This window comes from Elephas maximus, chromosome 9 (assembly GCF_024166365.1).
Source record: "Elephas maximus indicus isolate mEleMax1 chromosome 9, mEleMax1 primary haplotype, whole genome shotgun sequence".
In the NCBI taxonomy this organism is placed as follows: Eukaryota; Metazoa; Chordata; class Mammalia; order Proboscidea; family Elephantidae; genus Elephas; species Elephas maximus.
In genome coordinates, this window is record NC_064827.1 from 79,808,356 (window position 1) to 79,820,940 (window position 12,585).

The 12,585-nt window shown below is 54.1% G+C and overlaps 2 protein-coding genes across 11 annotated transcripts; one reads left to right on the forward strand and one right to left on the reverse strand.

Moving 5' to 3' along the window:
- The first annotated feature begins 1,273 nt into the window (after nt 1-1,273).
- ENDOG (endonuclease G) lies at nt 1,274-5,210 on the forward strand. Its single transcript, XM_049896331.1, has 3 exons — nt 1,274-2,008; nt 3,659-3,768; nt 4,928-5,210. Exons 1-3 carry the CDS (start codon nt 1,502-1,504, stop codon nt 5,208-5,210), a joined length of 900 nt encoding a protein of 299 aa, XP_049752288.1. The 5' UTR covers nt 1,274-1,501.
- Nucleotides 5,211-5,340: 130 nt separating this feature from the next.
- Nucleotides 5,341-12,259, reverse strand: SPOUT1 (SPOUT domain containing methyltransferase 1). 10 transcript variants are annotated; one of them, XM_049896330.1, is made up of 12 exons: nt 12,190-12,258; nt 11,528-11,573; nt 11,123-11,248; nt 9,420-9,579; nt 9,128-9,217; nt 8,991-9,040; nt 8,636-8,766; nt 7,564-7,636; nt 7,356-7,454; nt 6,723-6,825; nt 6,424-6,571; nt 5,341-5,430 (listed from the first exon to the last, which is right to left on the reverse strand). In XM_049896330.1, exons 1-12 carry the CDS (start codon nt 12,223-12,225, stop codon nt 5,362-5,364), a joined length of 1,131 nt encoding a protein of 376 aa, XP_049752287.1. In that variant the 5' UTR covers nt 12,226-12,258; the 3' UTR covers nt 5,341-5,361. The 10 variants fall into 10 exon arrangements, with proteins under 10 accessions (XP_049752287.1, XP_049752280.1, XP_049752284.1 ...); XM_049896327.1 differs by lacking the exon at nt 5,341-5,430 and adding an exon at nt 5,451-5,642 and having other exon boundaries at nt 7,242-7,454; nt 11,784-12,259; XM_049896322.1 differs by lacking the exon at nt 5,341-5,430 and adding an exon at nt 5,451-5,642 and having other exon boundaries at nt 7,242-7,454.
- Nucleotides 12,260-12,585: the final 326 nt, after the last annotated feature.

Below are 12,585 nucleotides of genomic sequence, written 5' to 3' on the forward strand. Positions count from 1 at the left end.
ATTATTTCCCTACTTAAGTCCAGTAAAGATTGAAAGGTAAGGCTTTTCATCCTGTAAGAATGGTGTGGTGGTGAGGGCATCTGACCTTCTCTAACTTAACAAGGGGGAAGGCTCTCAGCTTTCTTGTTCTGTGGGCTAGGGAAGCCCACTGTGCTGTCTCCTGGTCTCCTGTTCTGTTGCCTCTGCCTGCTGCTGGTTCTCACAGTCTCTAGTGTTAACAGCTTTCTTGTCTCCTGGGTCTAGGAGGTTCTCAGTGCAGGGATCCTGGGTCCAAAGGACGTGCTCCACTCCTAGCTATTCCTTCTTGGTAGTGAGCCCCCTCCCCTCTGCCATGTTAGGGTCTCTCCCCTTTTATCTCTTGTAAGATAAAAGGTGTGACTCAAGGACATGACTTCAATAAGGGTGTTGACTTGAGTCACACCCTCCAGTAAGGTGGTTACTCAAGATACATCCCACCCTAATCCTGCCTCATTAACATAATGGACAACTCACTCCCAAATGGGACCATAACCAGAGGCATAGCGGTTAGTATTTACAACACATCACAAAATGGAGGATATTGTACATCAGCTCACAAAATGGAGGACAGCTTCATCATTACAGAACTGCCAAACCACTGAAAAGCATGGCCCAGCCAAGTTGATGGATGACCTTAACCATCACAGTTTCCATACACCTGTTTGCATGGTCCTACACAATCATTGTATGGAAGTCACAAAGGCTTTGGCTAGAAGGGCCGTATTACGTAATTAACAGCACCACACATACTGCTAAACTGCTTTCAGTAATAGTTTTATCGGTTTCCATTTCAACCAGTAGTTTGATAGCATCAATTGCCTGCATCATTGTTCTGAGCGCTGGGTGTTTATTAAGGAAATCTTTGCCAATCATGTGGGACTTTTAGCTTATTTTATGCTGTAATTGTTAGGAGAATGGGCTCGCTCTGGTGTCCGACAGACCTGTAGTCTTTTCCTTGTTCTGCCAACTAGGAAGTCCCTCTCGGGACTCTGGAAGATTAAACGAAGTTTAGACCAAAGCTTGACACTTCTTAGGGCTCCTTACATACGAGTTTCTCCCACAAGCGCGGAGTCCCTCCGTGGAGACCAGGGGGCGGAGGCAGGGCGGAGCTGAGCCTGACGGAGGCCAATAGTGGCCTGAGGTGCTGGTGCCTCGCCCCTCACGCCCGTGTCTTAAAAGGGCAAAGAAAGGGCGACGGGAGCCCGTTTTACTGCCCTCTGCGACGGCACTGGGTCTTGTTTTGTGTGTGTGTGTGTGTGACTGGGCACTGGGTTGTTAGCACTAACCCTTCTGAACGGCAGGGAATGGAATGTCCTAAAACACTGTAATTGTCCCGCGCCCCATCAGCCCCTATTCTTACGGTGGACCCCGCAAGCCGCAGCAGCCATTTTAAGAGCCTGCGAGTCCGGCGCCCAAGGTCGCCGCGCTCCCTCGACCCCTCAGGCCGCGTTCCGTCGCTTCTCCCCGGTCTCGGTCCTCCGCCATGCGGGCTCTGAGGGCCGGCCTGACCCTGGCGCTCGGCGCGGGGCTGGGCGCAGCCGCAGAGGGCTGGCGGCGGCGGAGGGCAGATGCGCGGGCGGCGCCGGGGCTCCTGGGCCGGCTGCCCGTGCTGCCCGTGGCGGCGGCGGCCGAGCTCCCCGCCTTGCCTAGGGGACCGGCGGGCAGCGGCCCCGGAGGGCTGGCCAAGTACGGGCTGCCCGGGCTGGCGCAGCTCAAGAGCCGCGAGTCGTACGTGCTGTGCTACGACCCTCGCACCCGTAGCGCTCTCTGGGTGGTAGAGCAGCTGCGGCCCGAGCGGCTCCGCGGCGACGGCGACCGCCGCTCGTGCGACTTCCGCGAGGACGACTCGGTGCACGCGTACCATCGAGCCACCAATGCCGACTATCGCGGCAGCGGCTTCGACCGCGGCCACCTCGCTGCCGCCGCCAACCACCGCTGGAGCCAGAAGGCCATGGACGACACCTTCTACCTGAGCAACGTCGCGCCCCAGGTAGTGCCCGCGCACAGGCTGTGGGACGCGGGGCCAGCCGCCTCGCCTCTCTGAGTCTTGGTTTGCCCATCTGCAGAGTGGGTAGCTGCTGAGCGCGCGTTCTAGGTCAGGCGCGCAGTGAGGAAGGTTCGGAGTACTGGGGACACTGAGCGTGTCGGGGCTCCGAGCTCCGGCTCTGCAGTCGTACTAGGGCTTTGACTCACCGCGGGCCCTAGACGCCTGCCTGAGTTTCAGTTTTCTCGGGTGTAAAATGTAGAGCCGAAGTACTAACGACACAATGCATGTGAAAGTACTGAGCACACTTCCTGGCTCGGGCAAGCATTCAATAAATATGTTAGTTATTGCTATAACGGGGGCACTGAGGCTCAGAGAGGTACAGCGACTAGCTCAGCGTCAGTGGGCCTCAGGGAGAGAACCCAGGCAGTCTGTCTACAGGAGCCTGAGTTTTCAGCCACTGCCCTACCTTGCCTGCTGCACACTATCAGGCTGTACCAATCCCAGTGCACCCTTGACAAGCTGTCCTACCATTGGCCCCATGCCCAGCAGGACCAGGCACCCAGTGGATGCAGAATGATGGGGACTCCGAAGTTGTAGGGGTCGAGCCAGTGACCTGACTTCTTATCCTTTCCTACTGGCACAGCCCCTACCCGTTGGACTAGACATTGTACTGAGGTCTGGAGAGCTAAAGTGATAGAGTCAGTAGCAGATTGTTTAAAGTTCCCAGCTGGGCCGTGAATGTAGTTTGATTGGGGAAAGGAGAGAAGAGGTAATTATGGAGAACTGGCCTTCTCAAGAGCCCCTCCAGGGACCAGGCCTCAGTTTCTCTCTCTGAAAGTGAGAGAAAATGTGCCCTATTGCTTCTTGCAACTCTTTGGAGAAAAGGCTTTGAGACCTGGGGTGCTGGTTCTCCTGTCCTAGATGGAGTGAGGGTGACTAGCACCCAGGGCTTCAGACAGGTTCTTCCCTCATTCAATCATGGCTGAGGAAGCAACACCAGGACAGAACCAAATTTCTAAAATTTGGGCAAACCGTAACCCCATAACCATAATGGGAAAAATCATAGGTGGAAGACCTGCCAGAAATGTAAATCTCCCTTTAGAAAACAAGGGCAGCGTACCCATTGCATAGCAACCAAATCTTTTACTGTTGGATTTTGCGAATTTGTGCAGAGTTGGAAATAGCGGTGCCCTGCTCAAAGATGGCAGCCAACAGCACCACTTTGAATGTGTCACTGTCCTCAATCCTGGCAATAATCCAGTCTCACCCATCAGGCTCTGGAAAGGGCTCACTACTCCTCTTCTGAGTCTTCCATTCCAGGGCTTTGACCTGCAATTTTTCCCATTCCAGTAATGGTTCTGGACCACCCAAATTTTTTAAAATTGGGGTCTGTTTGGGTTTAGGTTCCTTGGCCATGACTGACCTGGTTCTAACCAGTTCAAAGCCCTGTTAGCACCCCATCAGCCCTACCCAGGCTCTGTCCTCATGGCCACGTGTGATGGAGTGACTCCTTCAGCCTCACTTTCCTCCTCTTGCTTGCCCCCAGCTAGATATTCCTGGCTTGGTGCCAGTGTCCACATCCTCAGGGCAGCCCTTGCAAGAACGGGAGGAAGTCTCTTCCTGGGTCTCACTGAGCACCACCTCTCCTCCCAGGTGCCCCACCTCAACCAGAATGCCTGGAACAACCTGGAGAAGTACAGCCGCAGCTTGACGCGTAGCTACCAAAATGTCTATGTCTGCACGGGGCCGCTCTTCCTGCCCAGGTGAGGCTGGAACTGAGGGTTTGGGAATAGCAGGGCCTCACATTCACGTGCGTCTCCTCCTGCCACTTACCCCATTCAGGCTTGCCCCAGGCTCTGGGTCAACACTATCAGGTCACTACTCATCTGGTTTCTTGACAGGCATACCTGTCTCCCTGCCTCACGACGCCCCCACCCCCCAATTCTACAGCCAGAGACCTTTTGGGTACCTCTGCCCAAGGACACCCTTGCTCTTCTGGCCACACCTATTCTGCCCAGATAGAAAACTTGCAGGTCCCCGAATGTACCAAGCTCTTGCTTTCAGCCTCTCTTCTTCTTGGAGCACTCTTCCGGTTTGAACTCAGATCTGCCTGACCAAAAGCCTTACTCTTGTCCCTTTGCAGCCCTGCCTCCCAGGTGGGACTGAGGCTCTGTACACTCAGTGATTTTCCTGGCCCCCTGAGGACCGGGATGCGTGAGGTTAACAGGTTGTGCGCAGCTGGCTCTGACGTCCACAGACTCAATCACTTAGTCCCTAGGCAAATGACCTGTGAGACTCAGTGTTCTTTCCTGTAAAATGGGGAGAATACCTGTTACCTACCTCAGGGTTACTGAGGGGACTGAGCATGATGGTAGATGTCACCACCTTAATCCAGGGCCTGGCCCACAGTCAGGGCTCAGCACCAGATGGCACAGGTGGTGGCTGAGGCATTGATAAGTGTTAATTAGCAAGTGTCTCCTATGGCCTACTGAGATGGAGTGGACTCTGCTGAGAAGTCCAGATGTTATTTATCCAATGTTCTGGGTACCTACTAAATGCCAGGTCCCATGCTGGGTTCTGGGAATTCAGCCATCACTGTCCTTGCCATACTTGGTGTTTACCCTCCATAGGGAGAGACAGACTGTTATCAAATGTCCCACTGGGATGAATGTGAATGTTCACAAGACCTGATTCTTTAGCAGTATTTATTGTCTCCCACTCTGCCTGACCCAGGGCTGAGCATGAGAATACAGAGGGTACACGTTAATTTACCCTAGAGAGGGTTCCCAGCCTTGATGGGGAGCCGGGTAGAACACAGAAGCCTCACAGAAGTGGAAGTTGGAGGCAGTGGCCTTGGGTCCGACCAGGCTTCAGACCTCCTGGGAGCCCTGAAAGGACATGTGTACCTGGGTCTACCCATAGGACGGAGGCTGACGGAAAGTCCTACGTGAAGTACCAGGTAATTGGCAAGAACCATGTGGCAGTGCCCACACACTTCTTCAAGGTGCTGATCCTGGAGGCAGCCGGTGGACAAATTGAGCTCCGTTCCTACGTGATGCCCAATGCACCTGTAGACGAGGCAGTCCCACTGGAGCGCTTCCTAGTGCCCATTGAGAGCATCGAGCGGGCCTCAGGGCTGCTCTTCGTGCCAAACATCTTGGCACGGGGAGGCAGCCTCAAGGCCATCACTGCTGGCAGCAAGTGAAGACCACGGCCCAGTGAGACTGTGGGTTCATGGGTCAGGGTCACATTAAAGGTGGTTGTTTTTAGAGACAAGTCTCAGCTGCATCTGTCCCAGGTGACCCACAGGGACCCCTGGCTTCACCCACGGCTTCTTTGATGTCTTCACAGAAACTTCAGCCAGGTCGGGCACCTGCCTGGGTGAGGCCGGGCTGCAGAGCAGCCAGGGAGATGAGGATGGCTTCCTGGAAGAAAGCGTGCAATGGACTGGGGCCTGGAATGCTGGGCCATCCAGTGCCTAGCCTGTCTTCAGTGGCTGAGTGCCCAGGATTTAGCTCGGGGCCTGCTGTTCTCAGAAGGGCTATGTGGACATTAAGGACAGGCCCAGGTGCCGCCACTTGGCCAGCTGTACGACCTGCCAGGGAAGGGCCTCACCATCTCTGTTCCTTAGCCTTCTCTGCAAAATAGGGATGACAGTAATAACACCCACCTCCCAGGGTTACCTGCCCTCCCCGAGATGATGGGCAGGAAGTTCCTGGCCCTCAGGGCAAATGTTGGAAGGGTGGGAGCCAGAGTTTCTGTTGGGAAGGTGTGGCTGACAGATGGCACCTGGCCTGGGCAGGGCATTCCAGGACAGGTAGACTGGTGCTATCTACCCTGTCGCGTCACCACCCCTTTGAGACAGATAAAAGTAATGGAGTCTCCACGAGCCAAGTGCCCACAGGCACAGCACCCTGTGCTGACCTCACAGTGGGTTCACGGGTTCCGAGGATCCCCAGGAATATAGATAGAGGTGCACGCTGCTCCCCTGTACAGAGGCCAGGGAGGACAGCTGCCTGGCCCACTGTCACACACCAAGAAGTAACAGAGCTGGGCTCAGTGAGGAACACTGAGCATTCAGCTAAGGACACTGAGGCTCAGAGCAGGGATGGGCAGGGTTTCCTGGGTCACCAGACAGGGAGCAGAGGGCTGGCACTAAGATTTAGGACTCTTGACTCTGAGCTGCACTGACATCCTGTCCCCACCCCAAGTCTGCTGTGCCAAGAGGCAGTGAGGAGACCATCTCTACAGGTGGTTGGCTCAGGGCAGCTTTGGGTAGGGAGGGTGACAGGAGATAGTTGCTACCTACTTCGGACAGATTCCAAGGCACTCCATCAGCTGGGACGCTGGCCCCACTGAAGGTAGCTGAACCTTGGGAACAGCCTGGGACTGGAGGTGGGGGAGGCAGGCAGGCTCACCTCAGTGCGGATGGTGCGGCTGCCCTGGTTGGGGCAGGTGTTGACATATAGGTCGAAGAGGACACTGGGTTCAGCCACATCCAGGTTGGGGTCAGCATCCACTCCAGCTTCAAGTCCCTCAAGGCCCCCGAACACCACGAGGGCATGCCTGGCACCCACGGGTGAGGGAGTGATCACTGACTGTTCATTAAGGCCCCACTGAATGCAGTCCCCAGAGCTCTTAGCCCCCACACACAGCTTTGTCCCCATCAGGCAGGCTCCCAGCTTCAGTCCTTGCCCTCCCCCCAGGCTGTGCCCACCTGAAGCTGGGGAGCTGGGCGGAGGCCACATCTGAGCCTCGCTCTGACGTCCCAATGGTCAGGTCATACCCGTCCTTGAAGGGGGCCTCAGCAAACACAGCACCTGGGGGTGGGGCCAGGTCAGCAGGGGTCCTGGTCCCCACCAGCCACAGCCTCTCAGCTATGAGTGTATATTGAGTAGGGGAGGGATGGAGAAGGAGACTCAAGGAAGGGAGCCACCCCCAGGCCCTCTACTGTCCCTGCGAAGCCAGGGTCATCTCTGCATAGGGCAGGGCAGGATAGAGACCAAGTCTGTGCCAGGCTAGGGGAGAAAAGCAGAGGGTGAGGGTAGGAAGGTGCTCTGAGAGCATGTAGCGGATCTGGCCCTTTTGTCCCCATTCCCAACCTTGCAGCAGACATTACTAATTAATCATGCAACTTTGCTCAGAAACCCACAGCAGCACTCGAGGCAGTGCACTGGAGTGCCATCTGTGGCCATGCAGACAAGGAGAGCAGGTCCAGGGATGGAAGGGCACTTGCCTAAGGACAAACTGGTAGAACGAGGACCCCAGTCTGACTTTAGGGTCAAGCAAGGCTCTCTGCTGCCTCCCAGGGGGAAAGATGGATAGTCACAGGAGAAAACTTGGTCCTTACTGAGGCAGGAGGCCAGCCGGACAGTGTAACCCCAGTAAAGACCAGCTTTGGTACGAGGGTCCTGCGACGACACAACTTTTCCACGGTAGGTCTTGCTTTCTGGAACGGAGGCAGAGCATCTGTGAAGACTGAGCAAGGGGGCAGCAAGGTGGCTCTGAGCCCTGGGGCTGGCCAGCCCACCACAGGGGCTGGGGAAGCTTCCAGATACCTAAGAGCTGTTTCTGGTTCAGTCGCACGGTCACTCGCAGCCCAGGCTCCAAGTTCTTGTCAATCTTCACCTCCTGGGAGAGAAGCCAGAAGAAATGGGTGCTGCTTCCCCCAGGACTCGCAGGGTTCATTGCTCTCTCAGACGCCAGGGGATCCTCTATTGTCTTTCTCTAGCACCTCTAGCACCTGGCCCAGGCCTGCCCACAAAAGACTCTAACCACAGACACTGATCAAAAATGAACCCCTCCTGCACAGGGCCTGGCACAGTAGAAAGTATTTCATGAATAGATGAAATCCCGGTTTCTACATTTTGGAGTCCGTGCCACTTACTAGCTTTAAAAATCTTAGCAGGTCGTTTAACCTCTCTGAGCCTCAGTTTCCTCTTCTGTCAAAGAGAAAACTGCTCATAAATAAAAGCTATTATTCTCATAGCTAGCGTGTCGCTATGAGTCGGAATTGACTCGACAGCACTGGGTTTGGTTTTTTGGTTATTATTACACTGCACACCTCCTGGCATGAAGTAAATGCTTAATACATGGAGCTGTTAAATGAACAGTAATAACTGATGTTTGTGTTCTGTGCCAGTTTTGAATGTATCACCTTTTTAGGCACTGTCTTCCCTTTTGAGAGCTTCTCATGTCCTGCCATGTCTGTGCCATCCTGCTTGACTTTTAGCTGGTTATTTCTGGTCTGTTCATTTGTGAGGAGGGGATTCCATACATTTAAATGTTTCTGCCTCTGACCCAGGGAGCCTTGAGAGTAAATTGGTGGCAAATTAATGCCTCCAATCCCTATGACACTGGAGCAGCCCCGGAGTGATGTTGAATTTTTTTTTTTTGGTCTTTTTTTTTTTAGCATGAAGACTGTCTTCTGTTGTTTTGCTTTTTTAAAAAGCAGTAAATTTGTTGTCAGCTTCAGCTTATTGAGCCCCACTTTTAGCAGCTCTCTGGCCCACATCTGCATTAATGGGGGCTTTGCAGGTAGAGATCCCCTACCCACATGCCCTGTCTCACCAGGTAGTCCAGGAGGGCATGTATCCGAAGCAGGTGGCAGGCCCACCTTCTTGTTCCTACCTTCTTCATGCCACAGTTGACAAAGGAGCCGTGGCCTGGCCGGGTGGGCCGATCTAGCACGACGCCCTCTCGGAACTCGGATTCCTCATCTTGCCGCATGTGGTGAGGGCTGTCCAAGGGGTTCAGCAGCCCTGTGGGTGGGGAGGGTTCAGAAGGAGTCTGGGAACACTGGGGTGTGACAGGGGACCCTGGTTTAAGTTCCAGTGCTGCCAAAGACCTGCTGTTTGACACTGGGCACAGGCCTCATCTTCCTGAGCCAGTTTTCTCAACTGTACGATGGATGGTTAGGACGGGATGATTTCTCCGTGTCTGGGGGACGATCCACGGGAAAGGGGTAAGGCCCACCCAGCCTTACCTGCAAACTGTAGATCCTGGTGCTTGGGGAAGAACGCCTTTCTCAGGTACCTAGTAAAAAATGCCAGTCTCAGGTTACCATGGGAGGCTACCTTGACCACTCCTCACTCATGTGGGGAAGTTTGCCCTCCAACTTACTGTGGACACTCCAGGTACTGCAGGATGCGGGCCAGCTGTACGCACGCCTGCCCCTTCTTGCCGACTCCCATGAATTCCCCCTCCACAGTCCTAGAGAGAAAAAGATAGGGCTCGAGATCCTATCGCATTTCCAGCCTCCTTCAAGAGCTCCTCCCACCCAGTCTGATCCTCCGCAGTCAGTGCCCACCTCGCAACGCTACTCACTGGTGATTACAATGAGGGCATTGAGGGGAGCAAGGTGAAGTCACCTCCCTTCTCTCTGAGTCTTGGCGCCCTATGGGTGGCCCCTTACTTGGGATCTTGGCCCTCTTCGTCAAACACCACAATCTCATCCACACAGAAGATGGCGCAGGCTCTGGCTATCTGGCCGGCCAGGTAGGTGCGAAGCTCAGGTGACTGGGCATTGTCCAGGATGGAGCCTGGCAGGGCCACGCTCAGGGTGTAAGGCCGCCCTGGGAAGCAGATGGGTGTTCACTGTCAGCCTGAGAGGCCAGGGCCCCACCCTCCCCTTCTTCCCTCTGCCCCCAGGACACATAGAAAATTTTCCAACTGGGAGGAATTTTGAGATTAGCAAAATAGATCCAATTTCCCTCTGGGCTTTATTCTCCCCAGGATAAAAACGGACTCAGTGTTCTTCAAGGCCTCTGTTAGCACAGCAGACCACTGGGCAAGGCCCAGGAGTGGTTAGAAGCACTGGCCTAAGTTCACATCCTGGTTCTGCCCCTTACTGCCTCAGTTCTCCAACTTTAAATGGGGATGAAAACTAGTATCTTTTAAATTATTAATAGGTAGTTTTTTTTTGTAGTAAGGACTAAGAAAAGGAGCCCTGGTGGTACAACGGATAAGCACTTGGCTGTTAACCGAAAGGTCAGCTGTTCGAACCTACCCAGCTGCTCCAAAGGAGAAAGACCTGGCAATCTGCTTCTGTAAAAGATTACAGCCTAGAAAACCCTATGGAACAGTTCTACTCTGTCACATGGGGGGGTCGTTGAGTTAAAAATTGACTCAATGGCACCTAACAACAACAACATCAAATAAGCCTTTTATGTGTGAAATTGACCCAATAATGCTAGGAAGTAGGTACTGTTTTTATCCCCACTTACAGGTGAGAAACCTGCAGCCCAGAGGGATCAAATACATGGCCCAAGGCCACACGAAAGGTGGGGCAGCTGAGATACAGCTTCTGGGTCCAGAGGGACCACCATACTATCTCCCTCCCAGGGTTGTCCGGAGCTGTGTGAAACAACGCCCATAAAGGACTTCCACTGGTGTCTGGCACAGATGATGTGCCCCGTGGCTGTCCCCACTGGTAACTACCAGGTTCTACAAAGCTCAGATGGGGCTCCCTAACCCTCCAAGTTTCAGGTCTGGCAGAGGAGACACATTTGTTAGGTTAGGTTCAGATGTATTGATGTGGAAGAACACCCAGGGCATATTGTGGGATAAGAAAAACCAGGCTACAGAAGAACATGGATAAAATGATCTCATTTGTGTAAAATGACATATACATATCTTTCTATGTGTGTGTAAGTGCGCACAGTGTCTGGACAAACTTTCACCACAGTGCTTAGGGGCACTTTTCCTGCTTTCTAGTTTTCATCCTGCTCTCTGGTTTTCAGTATTGTTTTGAGCATGTATTGTTTATAATGAGAAAACAAAGGGAGGCATTTTTATTATGAAAATCAAAATAATTAAATTAAAAATTAAAGCACAGTAAGTGCTCAATAAAACAGTAAAAATTAACTACCATTATGATCATAAGGTTCTGAAGTTATAAAGGTATGAGACTGATGCTTACCCTCCAAAAGCTTGAAATCTGCTTAGGAAGTTAGGAACTCAGTTTGCTGTGTGACCTGGGACAAATCCCTCCCCTTCTGTGGGCCTGAGTCTCCATCAGTACAAGATGTTTGAGCCCACTACTCTAAAGGCCCTTCCAGATATGACATACTCTGCCCTGCCCACAGGACAGACACTGTGGGCCAGAGTCCAGCTCACCATGGTCCTCCTCCTGCAGAGCTGCCTCCTCCTCCTCCTGGCGCTTTGCCAGTTCCTCCTGTGCCCGCTGCCGCTCAAGTTTTTTCATCAGCTTGAGGTCCTTCCACTTCTTTTTCTCCTCTTTTTCTGGATAAGAGAATATCCTTATTGGTGGAGGAGAGCAGGATGGGGAGGTGCTGAGGGGGCAGTCTCCTCTGAGGAGGATCAGTCTTGGCTCTGGAGTGCTGCTGGGTGAGCAGCCAAGAGGGGGCAAGGGAGCATCCCCAGAGCATTTGGCCCCTTCCTCTCCATTTTGGTTGCTGTGGGGCCAAGAGAGGACAAACTGGGTGGCTCTCCCCCAGGCTCAGGTGTGTGCTGCTGGTGTGGTCGGCTAGGAGCGCAGATCCCCACCAACCCCACACTTACTCTGTTTTTTCCATTTCCGCCACTCAATCCTTTGGCCATGTTCACCCTGGAGTAGGAGTGGGAAGGGGATTAGGAATGTAAGGCTGAACAGTCCCATCTAGCGTGAGGTCCCACCTGCAGCTCCGCTGCCCTCTGTCTAAATGGGGGCAGTGAAGCAGTCAGGGAGCCCTCACACACTGCTGGCTCCGAGACAACTGCGTAACAGGCACCGCTGTATCTCCAGTGCCTGGGACCAGGCCTGGCACATAGTACTCACTCAGTACGTTGTTCACTGAGTTCCCATTGGACAGAAAAGGAAGCAGGCTCAGGGGACGGAACCTGCCCCCAGTTGTCCTGGAAGTCAGGACAGGAAAGAGAAATAAGCCACGAAAGGGCTTGTCGCTTGTGACTGTGAGCAGGGTTCTGCCTCCTGAATCCAGGCTTTCGCCATGCACCACCTGAAGCTGTGCCGGTGGTCCCAGATCGACCCGGATCCCCATCTCTGGTTATCATCCCGGCTGGGGCGCGCGCATCCATGAGCATGCGGCACCGTCGGGGCTTGGCCTCGGATCAACGAGAAGCAGGGAGCGAGTGGCCCAGCCTGGTCGCACCACAGTGCCCTGCGCGATTCGTTCTCACGCCCTCTCCCCAGCCCGGGAGAGTACCCACCTCCAGGGACCTACCGGGCCACAAGGCCGCTGCACCACGCGCTCCGCCATGTTCCTCTGCACACCGCAGGCCACGCCCTTGCCAATCAGTCTCACCTCTTCCGGTCACGCCCCCGAGCTGTCCAATCGGAGCGCCACTGGCGTGTGGGGGCGTGACTTTAGCTCCCGACGCTGGGCGGCTGCACTTGCAAGTGTACCAGGACTTGGTACCCGGCAACATCGTGGCCAAATGGGCAGTGTGTCGCCTCGGGCGCTGTCCGGGTCCCTCAGACGACTTGAACGGCCCTCCGGCTCCGGAAGAGCGTGACACTGAGATCACACCAGAGCTGGGGTGTAATTCAGAGTTAGAAAGGACCTTAGAGATAATTTCATCCAGTTCTTCTGTGGATTTATTGATTTACTCTTTCTTTT